General features: G+C 56.3%; 1 protein-coding gene across 5 annotated transcripts in view; it reads left to right on the top strand.

Annotated features, from left to right (window-relative positions):
- Window positions 1-25,754, top strand: part of ABR (ABR activator of RhoGEF and GTPase) — a 199,505-nt gene that overhangs the window by 122,563 nt on the left and 51,188 nt on the right. For all 5 annotated transcript variants that reach the window (XM_034941210.3, XM_057300351.2, XM_057300352.2 and 2 more), the window contains 8 exons: window positions 2,749-2,870; window positions 6,215-6,380; window positions 14,455-14,577; window positions 15,278-15,353; window positions 16,209-16,313; window positions 17,224-17,298; window positions 22,237-22,334; window positions 22,690-22,821. In XM_034941210.3, coding sequence (XP_034797101.1) covers window positions 2,749-2,870; window positions 6,215-6,380; window positions 14,455-14,577; window positions 15,278-15,353; window positions 16,209-16,313; window positions 17,224-17,298; window positions 22,237-22,334; window positions 22,690-22,821 — 897 coding nt within the window. The remainder of the gene's footprint in view (window positions 1-2,748; window positions 2,871-6,214; window positions 6,381-14,454; window positions 14,578-15,277; window positions 15,354-16,208; window positions 16,314-17,223; window positions 17,299-22,236; window positions 22,335-22,689; window positions 22,822-25,754) is intronic.

Raw genomic sequence — 25,754 nt, 5'->3', positions numbered from 1 at the left:
AGGTCCCTCGTCCCCGTCTCTCACACACACGTGGCAGGTCCCTCGTCCCCGTCTCTCACACACAGGCGGCAGGTCCCTCGTCCCCGTCTCTCACACACACGAGGCAGGTCCCTCGTCCCCGTCTCTCACACACAGGCGGCAGGTCCCTCGTCCCCGTCTCTCACACACAGGCGGCAGGTCCCTCGTCCCCGTCTCTCACACACAGGCGGCAGGTCCCTCGTCCCCGTCTCTCACACACACGTGGCAGGTCCCTCGTCCCTGTCTCTCACACACAGGCGGCAGGTCCCTCATCCCCTTCTCTCACACACACGTGGCAGGTCCCTCGTCTCCGTCTCTCACACACAGGCAGCAGGTCCCTCGTCCCCGTCTCTCACACACAGGCAGCAGGTCCCTCGTCCCCTTCTGTCACACACACGTGGCAGGTCCCTCATCCCCGTCTCACACACGGGCGGCAGGTCCCTCGTCCCCTTCTCTCACACACAGGCGGCGCCGGGTGCCTCCTGCCTCTCCAATCCTGATTCCCCATTCCCAGCCAAGGAGAGGTTTTCAGCCCTTGGTCACCCTGATGACCTGCAGCTTTCCAGGCCCTAGGCTGAGAGCTTTAAGTCCAGTGTCTCATTAATCCTCATAATAATCTAGGGAGGCTGGGCACGGTGGCTCACACCTGTAATCCCAGCACTTTGGGAGGCCGAGGCAGGTGGATCACTTGAGGTAGAAGTTTGAGACCAGCCTGGCCAACATGGTGAAGCCCCGTCTTTACTAAAAATGCAAAAATTAGCTGGGCGTGGTGGCGGATGCCTGTAGTCCCAGCTACTCAGGAGGCTGAGGCAGGAGAATTGCTTGAACCCAGGAGGCGGAGGTTACAGTGAGCCGAGATCGCACCACTGCACTCCAGCCTGGGTGACAGAGTGAGACTCCATCTCAGAAATAATAATAACAATCCAGTGAGCCAGAAGAACCTGAGGCTGGGGAGTCTCTCCAGGTCCACCACGCAGTCTTTCAGCCACTGGTGTCAGAGCTGGATTCCTCACCTGGGACTGTCTGGAGGCCCACGCCGGGGAAGTGGCCTCCGGGTGCCTCGTTCTTGAATGCAGACACCTGCCTCTGGCCAGTGTGATGCCGTCAGGGTCTCCTAGGAAGCGAAGGGAGCAGGAGCTTGGAGCTGCTTCAGCTCGGCCTGCACACGCAGTAGCTTGCGGGGAGCCCACAGCAGGAAAGGCTGGCGCTGGAGGCGGTGGAGGCCGTCCAGGTTGCCGGAATGTCCAGTGGGCACCTGCATGTGGGACAGCCGTTCCCTGGGGGCCCTTCTTGGTGCAAGGGTGGGGACAGCCCAGCGAGGGGAGTACCAGGAAGCATGAGAGGGACAGTTGCCTTCGTGGATTGGCAGCCGGGCCCGGGTGAAAGGCTTCCTGTCCAGGGGAGGCCATTAGGCGGCCGTTACGAGTGAGGCTGACAGGGTGTCTGCTCCTGTGGTCTGTTTACGAGCCCCCAGGGTCTCCTGGGGAGAAAGTGGTGAGGGACAGGCCTGGACAGTGTCCACTGGGCAGAGAGAGCCGATTCCGTGCGGCTCCTGGTGCTGATGTGCAGCGTCTGGGGATCCCGTCATCTGTTTTACTCTGGGGATATCTGAAAAATCTCCAGAGGGCTTAGCGTACCCTCCGTTTTCAGTCATCCTTTTTTTGAGACTGAGTCTCACTCCATCGTCCAGGCTGGAGTGCAATGGCGTGATCTCAGCTCCACTGCAGCCTCCACCCTCTGGGTTCAAGCAATTCTCCTGCCTCATCCTCCCGAGTAGCTGAGATTACAGGCAGGCGTCACCATGTCTGGCTAGTTTTTGTATTTTTAGTAGAAACGGGGTTTCGCCACGTTGGCCAGGCTGGTCTCAAACTCCTGACCTCAGGTGATCCTTCCTCCTTGGCCTCCCAAATTGCTGGGATGACAGGTGTGAACCACCGCGCCCGGCCTCGGTCATCTTAATTGTATACTTTGAATACGCTCACCTACGTATTACAGCAGATGTAGGTCACACCGTGTATCATACAGGAAAGGCTGGCACAGATGGGGACGACCCCCCGGCTCTGAGCGGGGGTTGGAAACTCTGGAACTCCCACGTAGAGCAGAAACCACCCAGAGCCCAGGTTAGAGTTGGCTGCAGGTCCCCTCTGGGCACTGCTGCAGTCCCAGGCTGGACGGCCCAGGTCTCATCCCCAGGGGGCTGGAGAAGCCAGGGAGGAGTAGCACGGACAGGCCTGAGCGGGTCTCGGGTCTCGGTTGAGCCGGGGCTAGATGAAGTTCGCCGCCGCGGTCAGGAGGGATTGCAAACGGGGATGTTCGTGCCCCAGGGTGGAGAAACCAGGTTGTCCCGGGCAGGGGGCTCCAGGGGTAGCCGCGGAGAGCCCCGTGCATTGCGCACACTTAATGTGCCAGGCACTGTGCTGTTTCACACGCACCATCTCGATGAGTCACCTTATGAGGCAGACATCACCATCCGCACTTTACAGAAGGTGAATCTGGGATTCAGAGAGGTCAGGGAGCCCGTCTGAGATCACAGCTGAGAAGCCTGTTGGCTTTCAAACCCGTGTCCATGTGACTCCGAAGGCAGTGCTTGAACCACCTTTGGTTAAGGGATGACAGGCGATGCCGCCTCTCGGTCCAGTCCTCCCTGGCTGGCCGTGCCCCCGTGTGCAGGCTCTGCCCTCGGCCACATTCCCCTCTGAGCAGGCTGGGGGGGTCTGCCATCTCCCTCAGACGCGACAGCTGGTGAAGGACGGCTTCCTGGTGGAAGTGTCAGAGAGCTCCCGGAAGCTGCGGCACGTCTTCCTCTTTACAGATGTCCTGCTGTGTGCCAAGCTGAAGAAGACCTCTGCGGGGTGAGTGTGCGAGTCCGGGGCAGGGGGCGGGGGAAGCAGGGGCCCGGACCTCTGCGGGGTGAGTGTGCGAGTCCAGGGGGAGGGGGTCCGGACCTCTGCGGGGTGAGTGTGCGAGTCCAGGGGCAGGGGGCAGGGGAGGGGGTCCGCACCTCTGCGGGGTGAGTGTGCGAGTCCAGGGGGAGGGGGCGGGGGAGGGGGTCCGGACCTCTGCGGGGTGAGTGTGTGAGTCCAGGGGTGGGGGCGGGGGAGGGGGTCCGGACCTCTGTGGGGTGTGTGTGTGAGTCCAGGGGTGGGGGCGGGGGAGGGGGTCCGGACCTCTGTGGGGTGAGTGTGTGAGTCCAGGGGTGGGGGCGGGGGAGGGGGTCCGGACCTCTGTGGGGTGAGTGTGTGAGTCCAGGGGTGGGGGCGGGGGAGGGGGTCCGGACCTCTGTGGGGTGAGTGTGTGAGTCCAGGGGTGGGGGCGGGGGAGGGGGTCCGGACCTCTGTGGGGTGAGTGTGTGAGTCCAGGGGTGGGGGCGGGGGAGGGGGTCCGGACCTCTGCGGGGTGAGTGTGTGAGTCCAGGGGCGGGGGAGGGGGTCCGGACCTCTGCGAGGTGAGTGTGTGAGTCCAGGGGCATGGGGCGGGGGAGGGGGTCTGGACCTCTGCGGGGTGAGTGTGTGAGTCCGGGGGTGAGGGAGGGGGTCCGGACCTCTGCGGGGTGAGTGTGCGAGTCCAGGGGCAGGGGGCGGGGGAGGGGGTTCGGACCTCTGCAGGGTGAGTGTGTGAGTCCAGGGGCACAGGGTGGGGGAGGGAGGCCGGACCCTGCCACCCATGGAGCCTTCAGCAACTTTGTTGGTTTTTTTTTCTTTTGAGACAGGGTCTTGCTCTGTTGCCCAGGCTGGAGTGCAGTGGTGCGATCTCGGCTCACTGCAACCTCTGCCTCCTGGGTTCAAGCGATTTTCCTGCCTCAGCCTCCTGACTAGCTGGGATTACAGGTGCACGCCACCACGCTACCATGTCTGGCTAATTTTTGTATTTTTAGTAGAGACAGGGTTTTGCCATGTTGGCCAGGCTGGTCTTGAACTCCCAACCTCAGGTGATCTGCCCGCCTCGGCCTCCCAAAGTGCTGGGATTACAGGCATGAGCCACCGCGCCTGGCCGGTTTTTTCCTTTTAAAAACTATATTAATTAACTTAATTTCACTACATAGCCTTTTTTCCTGAAAGTAAGTCATGTTTTTAATTATAAAGATAATATAAGGACATTGGAGGAAACCCCGTCCCCAACTGAAGCATGAGGTCCGCCTCCTGCCGCGCTGCTTCCTTCCCTGTTTTTAAATGTTCTCATGTTTCTTCACACAGTCGTAATCACTGTGAATGCCCAATTTGGGGCTCTGCTGTTTCTGTTTCGTGTCATAAGCATTTTCCCTGTTGCTGCCTCATCTTCATAATCATCCTTTTACTTTCCTGCACGATGTTACCCGTGGATGTGCCATCGTCTACTTAAGCATTCTCCTTTTATTAGACATCTCTGAATTTCTGCTAACTGCAGTGCTGTGAATATTCACCACGTCTCCTGCTACTATTTATTGAGGGTTTAGGCCATGCCAGGTGCCGTGACACATGCTTTGAATACATGATTTCTGGTCCTCCCAACACCTCCACAAAGTAGCGACTGTTGTTCCCTAATCATAGATGAGAGAAGAGTCTTGGAGAAGGTAAATAAGCAGCCCAAGCTCGCACAGCTAGAGGCACAGGTGGGACTGGAACCCCAAGCTGACGTGCAAGCTCCTTTGAGCCTCCTTCTCTCTACCCGGGAGGGTGGGACTGGAACCCCAAGCTGACGTGCAAGCTCCTTTGAGCCTCCTTCTCTCTACCCGGGAGGGTGGGACTGGAACCCCAAGCTGATGTGCAAGCTCCTTTGAGCCTCCTTCTCTCTACCCGGGAGTGTGGGTCTGCTCTGTGCCTTGAGCAGAGGCTCATTCTGCGTTCATTCACACATTCTTCCACCCACACTTAGTGATCAACTGCAGTGTGCCAAGCACACCCCTTCTCACGGCTGAGAAGCGGCAGTCTGGATTCAAACCCGTGTCTGTGGGACTCGTTTACCATCAGGCTATCTTGCCTCTCCCTGCAGCCCTCCCTGGTTGGCTGTGCCCCCAAGTACAGCACAGGGGACTCCACAGCCAGTGTGTTACACCACCAGGCTATCCTACCTCTCCCTTCAGCCCTCCCTGGCTGGCTATGCCCCCAGGTATAGCTCAGGGGGAGCAAGCCACGCGCCCACCACAACACTCAAGGGTCAGAATGAGAAGTGCAAATCTAAGTCCTAGGGGAAGGATCGATGATTATGAACGTCAGTAAAGGGATGACTGGGCAGGCACGGTGGCTTATGCCTGTAATCCCAGCACTTTGGGAGGCCAAGGCGGGTGGATCACCTGAGGTCAGGAGTTTGAGACCAGCCTGGCCAACATGGCAAAACTCCGTCTCTACTGAAAGTACAAAAATTAGCTGGGTGTGATGGCAGGCACCTATAATCCCAGCTACTTGGGAGAATGAGGTGGGAGAATCGCTTGAACCCTGGAGGCAGAGGTTGGAGTGAGTGGAGATCGCGCCATTGCACTCCAGCCTGGGTAACAAGAGCAAAACTCCATCTCACAAAATAAAAATAATTTAAAAAAAAATAATAATAAAGGACATGACTCCCTGGAACTAGATCATGTTTGAGATAGTTCTGAGGCAGAGATGGCGATAATAAGCACACATGCCTCTGCCTGTCGTCCTTTGCAATGGCAGACATTACTAATCACATATGCCTCTGCCTGCCGTCCTTTGCCATGGCAGACATTACTAATCAACTAGGGCACACTTTCTTGCTAGACTTGGATGTGGCTTTGTAATCCTCCACCCAGTGTTGACCCATGTGACCACTCTTGATAAGAGGTGGCATTTGGAATAACACCTGTATTCCATTGCTAGCCTGAAGGATATTGAACACGGATAGTCTAGAAGGGAGGGAGGGGATTGTGGTGGGGAATAGGAAAATGTGAGCCCAGCCAGGAAGGCTTCGCTCTTCTTGATACCTAAGTGGTTTGGGATGTTTGACAACATGAGTCATCTGGGCCAGAAGCCTGGTAAGGTGAAGGGGTGGAGTTGCTCCCTGTGGGCGGGGCGGACCCCAGAACCCAGCTCTCATCACTCCAGTGTGTGTTTCCCAATCAGGCTCCTCAGGAGCAGGGATCGTTCTTGCTTCTGGCGAGTTCTCAGTCAACCCCTGTCAGTGGTTCTGTGGTTCTGGACCCAGGAGTTGAGGCTGGAAGAGCCAGGCTCCCTCTGGCTCATGGCTCCCTCTGGCTCGTTTGCAGGAAGCACCAGCAGTATGACTGTAAGTGGTACATCCCCCTGGCCGACCTGGTGTTTCCATCCCCCGAGGAGTCTGAGGCCAGCCCCCAGGTGCACCCCTTCCCAGACCATGAGCTGGAGGACATGAAGATGAAGATCTCTGCCCTCAAGAGTGAAATCCAGAAGGAGGTGAGCAGAGCTTGGTATCTGAGCCTGGGGCCCTTTGAGCCAGCTGTGTTGGGGGAGGTGGAGGCGGGAAGTTGTAAGGTTTGAGACTTTGAGAGGGAGCCTTGAGTGTGTAGTTACTAAGGGAAAGACCCCGACTACAGTAGCTCCAAGCAGATCGAGGGGGTCAGTGCTCAGGATTTCATAGGGCTAACATGGGAAGTGCCCTGGAAAGCAGTGCATGTTGAACACGATAGAAAGGGGAAGCAAGTAGCCAGGCGCAGTGGCTCACACCTGTAATCCCAGCACTTTGGAAGGCCGAGGCAGGCGGATCACCTGAGGCCAGGAGTTTGAGACCAGCCTGGCCAACATGGCAAAACCCTGTCTCTACTAAAAGCACAAAAATTAGCAGAGTGTGGTGGTGGGCACCTGTAATCCCAGCTACTCGGGAGGCTGAGGCAGGAGAATGGCTTGAACCCGGGAGGTGGAGGTTGCAGTGAGCCAAGAACATGCCATTGCACTCCAGTCTAGGCAATAGAGTGAGAGTCTGTCAAAAAAAAAAAAAAAAAAAAAAAAAAAAGTGGAGGTAGAGGGAAGCAAGAGAAGAAAAAGCAGGCTTTTGTAAGGAAAAGCAGGACCTGTGCAAGGAAAAAGACCTGGGAGGCCTCTCAGAAACTGACAGATCAAGTAGGCAAATAAATAAGGAGAGAGAGGACCTGAATGCCACAATTAACATGCTTGACTTAAAAATGCAGAGAAGCTTGTGCCCTGACAGAAAACTGAGATTCTTGTCACACAGGTTTGGGACATTCACATTTATCCTATAATAGGCCACTAAGGAAATCTCAAAATTTTTCTGCAAGTTGATAGCATACAAGTCATGTTCACAGACCACAGTGGAGTAAAATTAGAAGTGAACAAGAATACTGGTCAGCCTGGGTGCAATGGCTCACACCTTTAATCCCAGAACTTTGGGAGGCTGAGGAGGGTGGATCGCCTGAGGTCAGGAATTCAAGATCAGCCTGGCCAACATGGTAAAAATCCATCTCTACTAAAAATACAAAATTATCCAGGCATGGTGGATCATTCCTGTAATCTCAGCACTTTAGGAGGCCCAGGCAGGAAGGTCACCTGAGGTCAGGAGTTTGAGACCAGCCTGGCCAACATGGTGAAACCCCATTTCTACTGAAAATACAAAATTAGCCTGGCGTGGTGGCTTCTGTCTGTAATCCCAGCTACTCAGGAGGCTGAGACAGGAGAATTGCTTGAACCTGGGAGGCAGAGGTTGCATTGAGCTGAGATTCCACCGCTGCACTGCAGCCTGAGCAACAGAGTGAGACTGTCTCAAAAAAAAAAAAAAAAAAAAAGCATTGGTTTGGAAAGTTCAAACTGACAAGGTAAAGAGGAAATCAAAATTCAAAATGAGAACTGCAAACTGTTTAGTGCTGTCTGGAAATGAGTGTACTACATACCAGTACCCATGGATGCAGCCAAAGTGCTGTTTAGAGGAACATGAATAGCCCTCAGTTCACATAACAACAGTGTCTAGAGGAACATGCATAGCCCTCAGTTCACATAACAGTGTCTAGAGGAACACGCATAGCCCTCAGTTCACATAACAACAGCATCTAGAGGAACATGCATAGCCCTCAGTTCATGTAACAACAGCATCTAGAGGAACATGCACAGCCCTCAGTTCACATAACAGTGTCTAGAGGAACATTCATAGCCCTCAGTTCAAATAACAACAGCGTCTAGAGGAACATGCATAGCCCTCAGTTCACGTAACAACAGCGTCTAGAGGAACGTGCATAGCCCTCAGTTCACATAACAGTGTCTAGAGGAACATGCATAGCCCTCAGTTCACATAACAACAGTGTCTAGAGGAACATGCATAGCCCTCAGTTCACGTAACAACAGTGTCTAGAGGAACGTGCATAGCCCTCAGTTCACGTAACAACAGCGTCTAGAGGAACATGCATAGCCCTCAGTTACAGTGTCTAGAGGAACATGCATAGCCCTCAGTTCACGTAACAACAGTGTCTAGAGGAACATGCAAAGCCCTCAGTTCACGTAACAACAGCGTCTAGAGGAACATGTATAGCCCTCAGTTCACATAATAGCAGTGTCTAGAGGAACACACATAGCCCTCAGTTCACATAACAGTGTCTAGAGGAACATGCATAGCCCTCAGTTCACATAACAACAGTGTCTAGAGGAACATGCATAGCCCTCAGTTCACATAATAGCAGTGTCTAGAGGAACATGCATAGCCCTCAGTTCAAATAACAACAGCGTCTAGAGGAACATGCATAGCCCTCAGTTCACGTAACAACAGTGTCTAGAGGAACGTGCATAGCCCTCAGTTCACGTAACAACAGCGTCTAGAGGAACATGCATAGCCCTCAGTTCACGTAACAACAGCGTCTAGAGGAACATGCATAGCCCTCAGTTCACGTAACAACAGCATCTAGAGGAACATGCATAGCCCTCAGTTACAGTGTCTAGAGGAACATGCATAGCCCTCAGTTCAAATAACAACAGCGTCTAGAGGAACATGCATAGCCCTCAGTTCACGTAACAACAGCGTCTAGAGGAACGTGCATAGCCCTCAGTTCACATAACAACAGCATCTAGAGGAACATGCATAGCCCTCAGTTCATGTAACAACAGCGTCTAGAGGAACATGCACAGCCCTCAGTTCACATAACAGTGTCTAGAGGAACATGCATAGCCCTCAGTTCACGTAACAACAGCGTCTAGAGGAACATGCATAGCCCTCAGTTCAAATAACAACAGCGTCTAGAGGAACATGCATAGCCCTCAGTTCACGTAACAACAGCGTCTAGAGGAACGTGCATAGCCCTCAGTTCACATAACAACAGTGTCTAGAGGAACATGCATAGCCCTCAGTTCACATAACAGTGTCTAGAGGAACATGCATAGCCCTCAGTTCACGTAACAACAGCATCTAGAGGAACATGCATAGCCCTCAGTTCACGTAACAACAGCGTCTAGAGGAACGTGCATAGCCCTCAGTTCACATAACAACAGTGTCTAGAGGAACATGCATAGCCCTCAGTTCACATAACAGTGTCTAGAGGAACATGCATAGCCCTCAGTTCACGTAACAACAGCGTCTAGAGGAACATGCATAGCCCTCAGTTCACGTAACAACAGCGTCTAGAGGAACATGCATAGCCCTCAGTTCACGTAACAACAGCGTCTAGAGGAGCATGCAAAGCCCTCAGTTCACGTAACAACAGCGTCTAGAGGAACATGCATAGCCCTCAGTTCACGTAACAACAGCGTCTAGAGGAACATGCAAAGCCCTCAGTTCACGTAACAACAGCGTCTAGAGGAACATGCATAGCCCTCAGTTCACGTAACAGCGTCTAGAGGAACATGCATAGCCCTTAGTTCACATAACAACAATGTCTAGAGGAACATGTATAGCCCTCAGTTCACGTAACAACAGCGTCTAGAGGAACGTGCATAGCCCTCAGTTACAGTGTCTAGAGGAACATGCATAGCCCTCAGTTCACGTAACAACAGTGTCTAGAGGAACATGCAAAGCCCTCAGTTCACGTAACAACAGCGTCTAGAGGAACATGTATAGCCCTCAGTTCACATAATAGCAGTGTCTAGAGGAACACACATAGCCCTCAGTTCACATAACAGTGTCTAGAGGAACATGCATAGCCCTCAGTTCACATAACAACAGTGTCTAGAGGAACATGCATAGCCCTCAGTTCACGTAACAACAGCGTCTAGAGGAACGTGCATAGCCCTCAGTTCACGTAACAACAGCGTCTAGAGGAACGTGCATAGCCCTCAGTTCACGTAACAACAGCGTCTAGAGGAATGTGCATAGCCCTCAGTTCACGTAACAACAGCGTCTAGAGGAATGTGCATAGCCCTCAGTTCACGTAACAACAGCGTCTAGAGGAACATGCATAGCCCTCAGTTACAGTGTCTAGAGGAACATGCATAGCCCTCAGTTCAAATAACAACAGCGTCTAGAGGAACATGCATAGCCCTCAGTTCACATAACAACAGTGTCTAGAGGAACATGCATAGCCCTCAGTTCACGTAACAACAGCGTCTAGAGGAACATGCATAGCCCTCAGTTCACGTAACAGCAGTGTCTAGAGGAACATGCATAGCCCTCAGTTCACGTAACAACAGCGTCTAGAGGAACATGCAAAGCCCTCAGTTCACGTAACAACAGCGTCTAGAGGAACATGCATAGCCCTCAGTTCACGTAACAACAGTGTCTAGAGGAACATGCATAGCCCTCAGTTCACGTAACAGCAGCGTCTAGAGGAACATGCATAGGCCTCAGTTCACGTAACAACAGCGTCTAGAGGAACATGCATAGCCCTCAGTTCACGTAACAACAGCGTCTAGAGGAACATGCATAGCCCTCAGTTCACGTAACAACAGCGTCTAGAGGAACATGCATAGCCCTCAGTTCACGTAACAACAGCGTCTAGAGGAACATGCATAGCCCTCAGTTCACGTAACAGCAGCGTCTAGAGGAACATGCATAGCCCTCAGTTCACGTAACAACAGCGTCTAGAGGAACATGCATAGCCCTCAGTTCACGTAACAACAGCGTCTAGAGGAACATGCATAGCCCTCAGTTCACGTAACAACAGTGTCTAGAGGAACATGCATAGCCCTCAGTTCACGTAACAGCAGTGTCTAGAGGAACATGCATAGCCCTCAGTTCAAATAACAACAGCGTCTAGAGGAACATGCATAGCCCTCAGTTCACATAACAGCAGTGTCTAGAGGAAGGCACCACGGGAGGAGCATCCCTGTGAGTGGAGGAAGGGCCTGGAGCCATTTGGTCAGCTTGGTCTGTTTTCCTCACCTCTCAGGTTCAGCTTAGGCCTCACCACCCCTGGGAAGCTTCTCTGACACCCACGCCCACCACAGTCTTGGTTGGGTGCCCTGTCCCCAGATCCTGTGGCTTTTTGTTCATCTGTGGCTTTGCTTAAATGGTACTGAATTGTAAGTGCATTGTCAGACTCCTCTCTTCCCCACTGGAATTTGAACTCCAGGGACAGCGCTATTTTCTTCTGTTCCATGTTCCTCATATTCGACACGTAGAAAACAGGTGGTTAGGGCCCAGCGTGGTGGTTTACACCGGTAATCTCAGTACTTTGGGAGGCTGAGACTGGTGGGTCACTTGAGGCCAGGAGTTCAAGACCAGCCTGGCCAACATCATGAAGCCCCGTCTCTATGAAAAATATAAAAATTAGCCGGGTGTGGTGGTGGTTGCCTGTAATCCCAGCCACGTGGGAGGCTGAGGCAAAAGAATTGTGTGAACCCGGGAGGTGGAGGTTGCAGTGAGCCGAGATCGCGCCACTGCACTCCAGCTTGGGCAACAGAGTGAGTGGGACTCCATCTCAAAAAAAAAAAGGCACTTAGTAAACAAACAATTATTGAAGAAAACATAACCAGATGGCCTCTCTGAGGATTCTTTCAACTCAAGCATCTCCCTTTGAACAGGGGAAAGCAAGATCAGCATTACAGCCCCAGGAGTGTTCAGGGCTGGGGGATGTCCTAGGACGGAGGGTCCAACTGGGGGTACATCTGCCCAGAGGGCTCCCTCGCCAGCACAGCTGTCCCCCTCCTGAACGGCTGGGCCCTGCCCACAGTGCCCGCCCAGGAGCATCCTGCGTGCCTGTTTCCCACCCGCCCCTGGGAGGCTTGCTGCCTCCCCGTTGCCCCAGCTGTGCAGACGTGGCCTTGTGCCCAGTCGAGTCAACAGTCAACACTAACAGAGCCCCACTGGCTCTGCTGCCTGGGGTGTGCCGGGTGCCTCATGTATATCCCTGTCCAGTGGAGGAAGCAGACACGCCCCTTGCTGACCACAGAGTGTGGCACATGTGAGTCACTGGAGAGGCACAGGTGCCATCCTCTGAGTCACAGAAGAAGCAGTGATTTTTTTTTTTTTTTTTTTTGAGATGGAGTCTCACTCTGTCACTGTCGCCCAGGCTGGAGTGCAGTGGCACAATCTCGGCTCACTGCAACCTCCACCTCCCGGGTTCAAGTAATTCTTCTACCTCAGCCTCCTGAGTAGCTGGGAATAAAGGCGTCCGCCACCACGCCTGGCTAATTTTTTGTATTTTTAGTAGAGACGGGGTTTCACCGTGTTAGCCAGGCTGGTCTCAAACTGCTGACCTCATGATCCACCCGCCCCGGCCTCCCAAAGTGCTGGGATTACAGGTGTGAGCCACTGTGCTCAGCCTTGTTCTCTTGATAATAATTTTTTAAATTTTCATGTTTTTTCTAATCACCAATATAATACTGGCTGGTTTTAATGAGAAATGCTCACAGTACCAGCATGTACAGGGTAAAGCTGGTCGCCACTCACCTCCCGTTGCTGACAGTTTGAGGTGTATTCTTCTGAACTCTTCTTCGCTTATACTGGTGTGCGCCCGCGTGTCCAATGAGACTAGACTACACGTGCTGTTTTGCAACTTCAGCATTTCACTCCACAGTGGGTCTTTGAGCCCTTTGGATGTATCAGATTCTTTTTCTTTCTTTTTGAGATAGAGTCTCGCTCTGTCACCCAGGCTGGAGTGCACTGGTGAGATTTGGGCTCACTGGAACTTCCACCTCCCGGGTTCAAGCGATTCTCGTGCCTCAGCCTCCCGAGTAGCTGGGATTACAGGCGCCCGCCACCACGCCCGGTAGTTTTTGCATTTTTAGTAGAGACGGGGTTTCACCATGTTGGCCAGGCTGGTCTCGAACTCCTGACCTCAAATGATCCGCCCACCTCGGCCTCCCAAAGTGCTGGGATTACAGGCGTGAGCCACCGCGCCCGGCAGTATCAGATTCTTTTTAACAACTGCCTCCTGCTCTGTCGCTTGGCTGCGTACAAATGTTTTTGGATGTTTGGATTGTCTCTGATTCTTCGCTCTTAGCAGGCAAGTCGACATCACTGCACAGGTGCCTCTGCAGTAGGTTCCCTCCAGGTGGGATGGGCAGGGCAGGGTGAGTGTGCGCTTAATTGACAGGCTTTTACCTCTGAAAAAGCTGTGACTGGTGGCATTCCCCCTGCGGTGTGTGAGGGTGACTGTCCCCCACAGTGTCACAACACTGGCTGTGAACATTCTTTACAATTTTGCCAGTCCAGTGGATTAAAAAGAACAAAACACCATAGAGATGAATTCTAACTGAGGAGCTTGAGGATGGCCTTGGGAGCTGAGACTTGAAGCATAATGGTGGTTAATAAAAGGGAGGGGCTCCTTTATGAAACAGACAGAAACTTGGAACACTGAGGGAGCAGGCTCTGCCCGCAGAGGATGAATGTCTGGTGAGGCGGGGAGGCTGAGCCGAGGGGGCCGGGTGGGTTGTCTGCCGGGCAGGGAGGCTGGAACCCTGCCATGGGGGCCTTGGTGCCAGACAAGCAGGTGGGGCTTCAGGCTGAAAGGTGTCTGAGGTTTCTTAAAGCAGGTGTCTCTGTTGTACCCAGGATTTAATGTGTAGAGGCAGCAGAGTGACAGTACAGAGAGGTTAATGCTACTGTAATATTTGTATTATTTAGGGTTCCCAAGAGAAGGAGGCATAGCACCCCACCCAGGGCCACGTGGGGAGGTGCCAGCTTTGAACAGGAGGCAGGAATGGAAAGAAAGTGTGGCCACAGCTTTTCTGTGGAGAAACAGGGCAGGGAAAGGGCTTGGCACCAGCTAGCTTCCGTTATGTTGGCAGCCCTGGGCTAGAGGGGTGGTCTCTAGTGACCTGGTCCCTGGCCCTGGGTGACGTGGGGCAGAGGAGATGCTGGCTTGGCGAGTGAGCGTTGGGTAGAGAAGGTGGTTGGGGACGTGGGCTCTGGATCAGTGGTTGTGTGTATGAAAGCTGTGCTCATAGGGCGTCACTGACAGGCTTAGGAATTAGCGAGCCCTGCGGGGGAGCAGTTTCTCACCCAGCTACCCGCCTCTCCTGCCGCAAGATGTCAAAACATCACGAAATACGGAAAATGTAAAGAGCATGTTAACACACAGCGGAGTGTCGTGCTTAGTGCTGCTCGTGAGAAAGGCCCGAGTGTGAGGGGAACCCTCTGTGTCCCCATCTCCTGCAGAAAGCCAACAAAGGCCAGAGCCGGGCCATCGAGCGCCTGAAGAAGAAGATGTTTGAGAATGAGTTCCTGCTGCTGCTCAACTCCCCCACAATCCCGTTCAGGATCCACAATCGGAATGGAAAGGTCAGGACGGGTGGGGGCGGGACCGAGACAGCCCCTTCCTTAGTCCAGAGCAGCCCACTCTGTGGCTCCCGGCCCTGACCTGTACGAACCGGAAACTCAGGCCCCCTCTTCCTGAGGAGGCTGCCGTGGCTCCAGCTGTTGACTCGCTCTCCCCTCTCGTGGGGAATGAGTGCCCTCTGCTGGCCGTCCCTGGCACAGCCGCTCCTGTCACCTTGGCTTCCCAGGAAGGAGCTCCCCCTTCACCCACCCACCCCCAGCTGCCTCCTCCTGCAAGGTCAGCTGTGCCTGGATAAGGAGGAGCTTTGGGCCGGGCGCGGTGGCTCATGCCTGTCATCCCAGCACTTTGGGAGGCTGAGGCAGGCGAATCACCTGAGGTCAAGAGTTTGAGACCAGCCTGGCCAACGTGGCAAAACCCCGTCTCTACTAAAAATACAAAAATTAGCCGGGCGTGGTGGTGGGCACCTGTAATCCCAGCTACTCAGGAGGCTGAGGCAGGAGATTGGCGTGAACCCGGGAGGCGGAGGTTGCGGTGAGCCGAGATCGCGCCACTGCACTAGAGCCTGGGCAACAAGAGCGAGACTCCGTCTCAAAAAAAAAAAAAAAAAAAAAGATAAAAGGAGCTTTGTTGGGGTCCCCAGGATCTGGGAGTACGCTTTGCCTGACTGTGGTCACCCACTTTATTCTTATCTCCTCTCTTCAGAGTTACCTGTTCCTACTGTCCTCGGACTACGAGAGGTCAGAGTGGAGAGAAGCAATTCAGAAACTACAGAAGAAGGGTAAATTCCTGCCTCTTCCACGCTCCCCGATGATGTCCGTGGCATTGATGGGCCTTTTGTATTTCTAAGCGTTTCATGTCCAGTATCGCGTCTTTGGCCCTCGCAGTCACCCTCAGAGGTGCCAGGGATGGGCGTTTAAGGATGTTACGGATTAATTGAGACCCAAAGAATCTAACTGATTGGCTGAAAGACATGATGATTTAGTCCTGGGACTGGACCCAGAGCCCAGCCTGGGCTTTCTCTCTCTCTGTAACTCTCTCTCTCTCTCTCACACACACACACACACACACACACACACACACACACACACACACACACACACACACACACACAGAGGCTGGGTACGGTGGCTTACGCCTGTAATCCCAGTCAGGAGTTTGAGACCAGCCTGGCCAACATGGTGAAACCCCCGTCTCTACTAAAAACACAAAAATTAGGCAGGCGTGGTGGTGGGCACCTGTAATCCCAGCTACTCAGGTGGCTGAAGCAGGAGAATCCCTTGAACCTGAGAGGCGGAGGTTGCAGTGAGCTGAGATCACACCACTGCACTCCAGCCTGGGTGACAGAGTGAGACTCCGTTTCAAAAAAAAACAAAAACAAAACACATACCACACACACACACACACACACACACACACACACACACACACACCTCTTCAGTTAGATTCTCCTACTCTGACCCCTCTCACAGCATCTACATCAGTCCCGCTGTGTCCACAAATCCTTCCCCCTCCCTCGCAAGGACCAAGTCTGCCCCAGGGATTAAGCCGTCTTCCTGCAGCAGCCCCCAGGGAAGAGCAGCCGGTCCTGGTGGACCAGTGCCCACGCTCCCTTCTCTCTCGGCTCTCCCTCCAGATCTCCAGGCCTTTGTCCTGAGCTCAGTGGAGCTCCAGGTGCTCACAGGATCCTGTTTCAAGCTTAGGACTGTACACAACATTCCTGTCACCAGCAATAAAGACGGTAAGCTCGGGAACCAGAGGTGGCCCAACCGGCAGGTCCCAGCCCTCAGAGCGTGGCTGGCTTCCCGTAAGGACTCAGACAGACACGTGGCTGTAAATGGCTGATCCCTGCTCGGCTGTGCTGAGACTGTTCAGTGGCCAGGACACAGCTTGGGTAGGGGCGACTGTCTACTGAGTTCCCAGATGACCCCAGCTTTTCCTTGGGCCCCTCTGTCTGGCTTGGGAGAACTGGCACCCTGGTGCACTGAGATTGTGCTGTTAATGTATTCGTGAGAGAGCAGACCCGGTAGATAAAATGGTGTATGGGAAATGAGGCTGGAAGTTTCCAGGGACCAGCTCTTGAAAGGCCTTGAATCCCAAGCAAGGGAGTTTGGAATTCATGCTGTAAGGCCGGGAGTCCGTGGGGGTTTTGAGCAGTGGGGAGCTGTGATCAGGGCTGGGAACTGACCGGAGTGGGTGGATTCTAGCTGCCTGTGTGCTGGGAAAGGGTCCACTTTGTGAACGGGGTCCTGAAGGCAAGTTTTCCTCCACATAGGAGGGGCCTGGGCCTTCTCTCTTCCGTTAGCAGAATGATTTATCATATTGGTCAGTTTTCAGTGCCAGGATAGGCAGGATTTGGAGGGAGAGACAGTACCCATGGGGAATGGTACTAAGTCCCTGGGCCAGGATGGTGGGTGTGCTGGACCCCCCCAGGCTGAGTGGAGGAGAGAAGGACCCCCCAGCCCTACCCCGGGCAGCTCACATACAAGGCCGCCGTGGCCTTCGGAAACTTTTTCATCTGGCCACCAGGTGGTGATGTTGGACCAAGACTCAGCTGAGTCTCATACCCCGTCTGCCTCCCGCCGGCCTGGGGTGGAAGCGGAGGGGAGCCGCTGACCACCCTCTGCCCTGGGGGCTTTTCTGTCTTGCAGACGACGAGTCTCCAGGACTCTATGGCTTCCTTCATGTCATCGTCCACTCTGCCAAGGGATTTAAGCAATCAGCCAGTAAGTGCCCTGGCCAGGACGAGGTTGGGTGGGCCATTGTGGATTCTGCACTGCTCTGCCCAGGATGGGGCCCCGCCAGCACGCCTTTAGACATGGGGCATTCCCCTGAAGGCCAGAAACCAGCTCCTCTTGGCAGGGAGGTCACCCCTGGCCTTTGTCTCCAAAGTCCTCTTTCTCAAGCCCTCCCCGAAGCTGTCTGAAACCTAGGGGCTGGGCGCAGTGGCTCACGCCTGTAATCCCAGCACTTTGGGAGGCCCAGGCGGGCGGATCACGAGGTCAGGAGTTCGAGACCGTCCGGGCCAACATGGTGAAACCCCGTCTCTACTAAAAATACTAAAATTAGCTGGGCATAGTGGCGGACGCCTGTAGTCCCAGCTACTTGGGAGGCTGAGGCCGGAGAATCCCTTGAACCCGGGAGGCGGAGGTTGCTGTGAGCTGAGATCATGGCATTGCACTCCAGCCTGGGCGACAGAGCGAGAATCCGTCTCAAAAAAAAAAAAAAAGAAACCGAGTGCGACAAACACATGGACTCCAACTTCATATCTGAGGGCGACAAACACATGGACTCCAACTTCATATCTGAGGGCAATAAACACGTGGACTCCAACTTCATATCTGCCCATGACAAGCTGTGTGACCTTGGGCAAGTTTCTTAACCTCTCTGGGCCTCCACTAAAAGGCAATCACGCTTGTGAATTTTGACCCGAGAGCAGGCTGGGATATGATCGTGTGTGTGCAACGCTGGTGTGCTGCCACGCTCATCCCTTTTTCTGCCCTTCCCCCTTGTGGGTTCCTTGTACTAAATCTGTTTTTAGTGTCTCACAAAGTAGGATTGCACTTTTTAATTTTTAAAAAATTTTTTTGTAGAGACAGGTTCTCCCCATGTTGGCCAGGCTGGTCTTGAACTCCTGGGCTCAAGCCATCCTCCCACCTCGGCCTCCCAAGATTACAGGCATGAGCTGCTGCGCCCGGCCTGGTTGCGCTTTTTATCTACCTGTTATCCACACGGGAATCTGTGAGTCAGTTAGACAGCTAATAGTTTCTACTCGTTTGTCAGAGGAGGTAACCGAGTCACAGAGAGGAGAAAAGACTTAACATCACAGAGGATCAGAAACCCTGACTCTCTCCCTCTCCACCTGCCCCTCCCACTCGCTGCTCTTCACTGGCAGGTGGGGTCCGCCCTCGCCCCTCCCTGCAGCGCCCCACACAGAGGTGACTCCCCGGGCCGTTAGAGCAGCCTTTCCCAGGAAGCCTCCCTGAGTTCCTGGGGGCAGACTGGCCTCCCTTCTTTGTCCCTTCTTTGTGCCCCCATCCCCTGAGGTTCCTTGTGCCCCCATCCCCTGAGGTTCCTTGTGCCCCCATCCCCTGAGGTTCCTTGTGCCCCCATCCCCTGAGGTTCCTTGTGACCCCATCCCCTCAGGTTCCTTGTGCCCCCGTCCCCTCAGGTTCTTTGTGCCCCCGTCCCCTGAGGTTCCTTGTCCCCCCATCCCCTGAGGTTCCTTGTGCCCCCGTCCCCTGAGGTTCCTTGGCCCCCATCTCCTGAGGTTCCTTGTGCCCTCGTCCCCTGAGGTTCCTTGTCCCCCCATCCCCTGAAGTTCCTTGTGCCCCCGTCCCCTGAGGTTCCTTGTCCCCCCATCCCCTGAGGTTCCTTGTCCCCCCATCCCCTGAGGTTCCTTGTGCCCCCGTCCCCTGAGGTTCCTTGGCCCCCATCTCCTGAGGTTCCTTGTGCCCTCGTCCCCTGAGGTTCCTTGTCCCCCCATCCCCTGAAGTTCCTTGTGCCCCCGTCCCCTGAGGTTCCTTGTCCCCCCGTCCCCTGAGGTTCCTTGTCCCCCCGTCCCCTGAGGTTCCTTGTGCCCCCATCCCCTGAGGTTCCTTGTCCCCCCGTCCCCTGAGGTTCCTTGTGCCCCCGTCCCCTGAGGTTCCTTGTCCCCCCATCCCCTGAGGTTCCTTGTGCCCCCATCCCCTGAGGTTCCTTGTGCCCCCATCCCGCTCAGGTTCTTTGTGCCCCCGTCCTGCTCAGGGCAAGCTGGTTATGGCACCTGTCATGCTGTTTTGTCACTTAACAATTTGCGTCTCCCACTGTGAGTTCTCTGAGGGCGGGAACCAGGTCTCCTTTACCCTGGGATGAACGGGAGCTCAGAAATGCGGAATGAAGTCGTTAATTTACACAGCACCTACCGTGCACCTGGAGAAGAGAACACGGCTGGCATGTGGACGTACTCACACGTGCAAAGCCTGTGGCGTGTTCAGAGCCTCTCAGTCTCACGGCCCGCTCTGAGCCTCCGGCGTCCCGCTGAGGTCACGGAAACCATCCCTGTTTTACACACGAGGACGCCGAGGCTCGGAGGGGCTCAAGGTTCCTTCCTGGGGTCACACAGTAGCAGGTGGTGCAGCAGAATCCACGTCTTCCGGCACCAGAGCCCGAGCTCTAACCTTTCGGGCACTTCTCGATGTCTGGCCGGGAACACCACACGGTCCCTCAGGCTGCTTGTTACCGTGGAAGCTTCCTGAACCCTCTCCAGACCCACAGACCTTCCTTCTTGGGGGCTGCCGCTTGGGAGCTTCTGGCTAGTGAGCTCCGTAGCACTGTCCCACCCATGTCTGGACCAGGCGCCGCCACTCCCTCTCCTGCTTCCCGTTGGCCGGGAGGTCCTTGCCTCAGGGAGCTGGCCCGTGGCCTCCCAGCCTGGGCGGGTGTCAGAGCCGGCTGAGCTGCTCCAAAATCTCTCTTTACCCCCAGATTATCCTCACTCCCTTCGCCGCCGCCACCCCTGACCCACTCATATGTCTGTTCTCACTCAGAGGTGAGGCCCTGTGTCTTCAGCCGTGGTAAACTCAGGACCTCTGGACAGGCAGGCCCAGGGTGTAGGCACCATGACTTTTCCTGCTGTGCAGACAGGAACCCGGGGAGAGAAGGGAGGTGATTTGTGCAGAGCCGGGGTGTGGACCCAGATGGTCTGACTCCAGAACCCTCGCTCTGACCCTGTGAGCCGTCCCCAGCCCCTTCCTGAACCCTCCCTCTGACCCTGTGAGCCCTCCCCCAGCCCCTTCCGGAACCCTCCCTCTGACCCTGTGAGCCCTCCCCCAGCCCCTTCCGGAACCCTCCCTCTGACCCTGTGAGCCCTCCCCCAGCCCCTTCCGGAACCCTCCCTCTGACCCTGTGAGCCCTCCCCCAGCCCCTTCCGGAACCCTCCCTCTGACCCTGTGAGCCGTCCCCCAGCCCCTTGAGGAGGGTTGGCTTACACCGAGATCAATCCATGATGACAGCACTTCATGGCCCGTCTCAGACACACAGGCCCACTCCCTGGTCTGGCCCAGGCCGGGGTGCCCAGGGCCTCTGTGTTGTTCACCTGCGAATCCCCAGCCCCGTTCTGTGTGTTCTGAGGCCCACCTGGGTCTCCTTTCTGTTGCTCCAGCTGGAGGCTTCTCGGGGTAGCTGCACTGTCCTTTCTGCAGGAAAGCTGGTTTTTTTTTTTTTTTTTTTTTTTTTTTTGAGAAAGAGTCATTTGGTCGCCCAGGCTGGAGTGCAGTGGTGCCATCTCAGCTCACTGCAACTTCCACCCCCCAGGTTCAAGCGATTTTCCTGCCTCAGCCTCCCGAGTAGCTGGGACTACAGGCATGTGCCACCACGCCGGGCTCACTTTTGTATTTTTAGTAGAGATGGGGTTTCACCATGTTGGTCAGGCTGGTCTCAAACTCCTGACCTCAGGTGATCTGCCCACCTTGGCCTCCCAAAGTGCTGGGATTTACAGGCGTGCGCCACCTTGCCCGGCCAGGAAAGCTGTTCTGATGGAGAATGGCCCAGCTGGGCAGCTGCAGGGGCCAAGTGGAGTAAGCCACCTGCACTGTATGCCCACACTGTGACCTCTGACGTTGTTTCACGCTGCAGAGGGTTGGCCATGGTGTCCCAAAGGCACCCCCCACGCCACCTCTGGTACCCTGGGAACAACTTCGGCATCTCCCTGGAGGTGGGAGGACTGCTGGGGTCCGAGCCCAGGGCGGGTGTGGGTTTGCAGAGGGCCTGGGGTCCGTGCCGGTGCTGTGGCCTCAGCAGTTGGGTCCCAAGGTAGATTTTCAGCCTGAAGGCCAGGGTGGAAGATGGAAATGCCCGGGAAAGCCCCCGGCCCTGCCCTCCCGCCCCAGCCCTCCACTGCCTTGTTACCTGGAGCGCTTGGTGGTGGTGGGAGCCTCATTCACCGTGTGCCAGCTGGGTTCCCAGCCCTGTTCTTGGTACTGCGGGTACACCGGCAGGCAGGAAAACCCAGGCTTCTCTCCACATGGTGTTTTCGTCGTTGGGGGAGAGAGACTAGGGACGCACGGGTAAAGAAGATCCCTTTGGTTTATGTTAAGTGCAGCGGAGGAAATCACAGCACCCTGGGCTTGGGGACGTGGGCGTTGTTGGTCGTCACCGCGGCAGGGGATGCTCCGAGCATTCAGGACCCAGAGGCAGGGCTGCTAAACGCCTCCTGCGCCTCCCACCCCAAATGCCGGTGTTGAGGCCTGGGCACCCATGTTACGGGGAGAGGTGGCTCCAGGGCGATCAGTGAAGAGTTTGTGGTGTGTCTCCATGGTGAGGAAGATGTGGAGACGCAACAGTCAAGGGCCCTTTAGAGGGAGGAGGAGGCCAGAGTGTGGGGAGGGCCGAGGTGGGAAGAGCAGAGTGTGGGGAGGGCTGAGGTAGGAAGGGCAGAGTGTGGGGAGGGCCGAGGTAGGAAGGGCAGAGTGTGGGGTGAGCCGAGGTAGGGAGGGCTGAGCCCCTAAGAAGGGGGCAGGGGAGAAGCCAGATGGTCCCGGGCTTCAGGGAGGAGAGAGCCAAGATGCCATCCGTGGGGACGTTGGAAAGGACAGATGCGATGTCCCCCTCCATCCTGAGCGCCGCCCCAGCTGCCCCACCCTGGCCCCACTCACTCAGTATCTCCGTCTGTCCTTCCCCCACAGACCTGTACTGTACCCTGGAGGTGGATTCCTTCGGCTATTTTGTCAGCAAAGCCAAAACCAGGGTGTTCCGGGACACAGCGGAGCCCAAGTGGGATGAGGTGAGTGGCAGGGGCTGGCGTCTCTGTGGGGACCCCACCGCCCCGTGCTCGTGGCTTGTCTGCTGGGGACGGCCAGCCCGTTGGTTGGACCAGCTGTGTCTGCACCCCCCTTTCTGCTCCCTGCTCCTCTGGCTTCTGATCACGGTGTGTGTCTGGGTGTCAGACCCTGTGGTGTCAGCTCAGGCCCCCAGACTCCAGGGGTGATGGGAGGCCTCTGGGAGCTCCAGAAAATCTGACGTGTACTTCGTGGGCCGTGCTTACTCCCTCCTCCTTGCAAAGCTGAGGCGCGCACCTGCCGGAAAGCCAGGCCTCCCAGCTTCGGAGATTCAGGGCCCTTTGTCCCATCTTTTCCCAGGAGTTTGAGATCGAGCTGGAGGGCTCCCAGTCCCTGAGGATCCTGTGCTATGAGAAGTGCTATGACAAGACCAAGGTCAACAAGGACAACAATGAGATCGTGGACAAGATCATGGGCAAAGGACAGATCCAGGTGAGGCCAGGGCGCCAGGGCGAGGCTGAGGGAGCCTCCAGGACGTGGTTCCAGTTGAAAAGGAATTCTGGTCAAGGAGCCTGCTCTTTCGTGATTTTGGTTCCAAGCTGGTTGGAGGAAAGTTCCCCAGGAGGTGGTTCTCCCCTCCCTGCTAGAGGTGGCTGCCTGTTGTGGCCCCGGAAGCCCAGGTGTGTGCCTGGCTCCTCAGGTGGGTCATCTATGCTTCTGCAAGATGGAAACGACCAGCTTTGTTTTCACACCCCAGCTTTAGTCTATGGGTGGTTGTTTCCCGCAACGCCATGTTGAGAAGGATTCAGAGGCTGCGTCGGTGAATGGGAGGGAGGAATGCTGTGTGTGAGGAGCCGTGTCTGCCATTGACGGGGGACGGGAGTTAGGCACATGGACCAGGCGTTTGCTCTTCTGCCCGAAAGACTTAGGGTCCTGCTTGTTGGCTTGGGGGGAGGGGAGTCTCTGACTTGTTGTTAGGGTGGCTGGACCTTACTCAGCTGCGTTGGGAGTCTGTGGCTTCGGGTGGGGACTCTGGGTGTTAGTAGAGGCTGCGCCTGGGGTTAAGGGTATTTATGCTTCTGGGCGCAGTGGCTCACGCCTGTAATCCCAGCACCTTGGGAGGCCGAGGCAGGTGGATCACGAGGTCAGGAGTTCGAGACCAGCCTGGCCAACATGGCGAAACCCCATCTCTACTAAAAATACAAAAATTAGCAGGGCGTGGTGGCGTGCGCCTGTAATCCCAGCTACTCAGTAGGCTGAGGCAGGAGAATCGCTTGAACCCAGGAGGCGGAGGTTGCAGTGAGCTGAGATCGCGCCTGGGTGATGGAGTCAGACCGTGTCTCCAAAAAAATAAAAATAAATAAAAACAGCATTTACGCCTCAACTGTGCTTTTGGCTCCCTATAAACATATATAGGAAAAAGGCCTTTGTGTGTGCAGCCTGTGTCTCTGAAACATTCTGCCAGTTTTGAAGATGGCTGCTATTCACCAACCTATTAAGAGAAGTAGGCTTGGGAGCGGGAAAAGGCGTAACATGGTGGAGCCACTCACACTCCCGTCTGGTACCTCGTGTGGCCTCGTGCTGTGCAGCAAGTGGTCTGGTTTGGGGGTAGCTTCTGTGACCATGAAATGAAGGGAGACGGTAACTGACCCGTACTGAGGTTGAGCCTCGGGCGTTGGGCATGCTAAGCTTCTTGACAGTGGCCGCAGACGTGATCCAGGCGCAGCTGGGCGCCGAGCTCCTTGACAGTGGCCCCGGACGTGATCCAGGTGCAGCTGGGCGCCGAGCTCCTTGACAGTGGCCCCGGACGTGATCCAGGCGCAGCTGGGCGCCGAGCTTCTTGGCCGTGGCCCCGGACGTGATCCAGGCGCAGCTGGGCGCCGAGCTTCTTGACAGTGGCCCCGGACGTGATCCAGGCGCAGCTGGGCGCCGAGCTTCTTGGCCGTGGCCCCGGACGTGATCCAGGCGCAGCTGGGCGCCGAGCTTCTTGACAGTGGCCCCGGACGTGATCCAGGCGCAGCTGGGCGCCGAGCTTCTTGACAGTGGCCCCGGACGTGATCCAGGCGCAGCTGGGCGCCGAGCTTCTTGGCCATGGCCCCGGACGTGATCCAGGCGCAGCTGGGCGCCGAGCTTCTTGACCGTGGCCCCGGACGTGATCCAGGCGCAGCTGGGCGCCGAGCTTCTTGACCGTGGCCCCGGACGTGATCCAGGCGCAGCTGGGCGCCGAGCTTCTTGACCGTGGCCCCGGACGTGATCCGGGCGCAGCTGGGCGCCGAGCTTCTTGGCCGTGGCCCCGGACGTGATCCGGGCACAGCTGGGCGCCGAGCTTCTTGACCGTGGCCCCGGACGTGATCCGGGCGCAGCTGGGCGCCGAGCTTCTTGACCGTGGCCCCAGAGGTGATCCAGGGCAGCTGGGCGCCGAGCTTCTTGACTGTGGCCCCGGACATGATCCAGGCGCAGCTGGGCGCCGAGCTTCTTGACCGTGGCCCCAGAGGTGATCCAGGCACAGCTGGGCGCCGAGCTTCTTGACCGTGGCCCCAGAGGTGATCCAGGCGCAGCTGGGCGCCGAGCTTCTTGACCGTGGCCCCAGAGGTGATCCGGGCGCAGCTGGGCGCCGAGCTTCTTGACAGTGGCCCCGGACGTGATCCGGGCGCAGCTGGGCGCCGAGCTTCTTGACCGTGGCCCCGGACGTGATCCGGGCGCAGCTGGGCGCCGAGCTTCTTGGCCGTGGTCCCGGACGTGATCCAGGCGCAGCTGGGCGCCGAGCTTCTTGGCCGTGGCCCCGGACGTGATCCAGGCGCAGCTGGGCGCCGAGCTTCTTGACAGTGGCCCCGGACGTGATCCAGGCGCAGCTGGGCGCCGAGCTTCTTGGCCGTGGCCCCGGACGTGATCCAGGCGCAGCTGGGCGCCGAGCTTCTTGGCCGTGGCCCCGGACGTGATCCAGGCGCAGCTGGGCGCCGAGCTTCTTGACCGTGGCCCCAGAGGTGATCCAGGCGCAGCTGGGCGCCGAGCTTCTTGACCGTGGCCCCAGAGGTGATCCAGGCGCAGCTGGGCGCCGAGCTTCTTGACAGTGGCCCCGGACGTGATCCGGGCGCAGCTGGGCGCCGAGCTTCTTGGCCGTGGCCCCGGACGTGATCCGGGCGCAGCTGGGCGCCGAGCTTCTTGGCCGTGGCCCCGGACGTGATCCGGGCGCAGCTGGGCGCCGAGCTTCTTGGCCGTGGCCCCGGACGTGATCCGGGCGCAGCTGGGCGCCGAGCTTCTTGGCCGTGGCCCCGGACGTGATCCGGGCGCAGCTGGGCGCCGAGCTTCTTGGCCGTGGCCCCGGACGTGATCCGGGTGCAGCTGGGCGCCGAGCTTCTTGGCCGTGGTCCCGGACGTGATCCGGGCGCAGCTGGGCGCCGAGCTTCTTGGCCGTGGCCCTGGAC

The sequence above is a fragment of the Pan paniscus genome, chromosome 19 (genome assembly GCF_029289425.2).
Source record: "Pan paniscus chromosome 19, NHGRI_mPanPan1-v2.0_pri, whole genome shotgun sequence".
NCBI classification, from domain to species: domain Eukaryota; kingdom Metazoa; phylum Chordata; class Mammalia; order Primates; family Hominidae; genus Pan; species Pan paniscus.
This window is presented reverse-complemented; position numbering and strand designations above follow the sequence as displayed.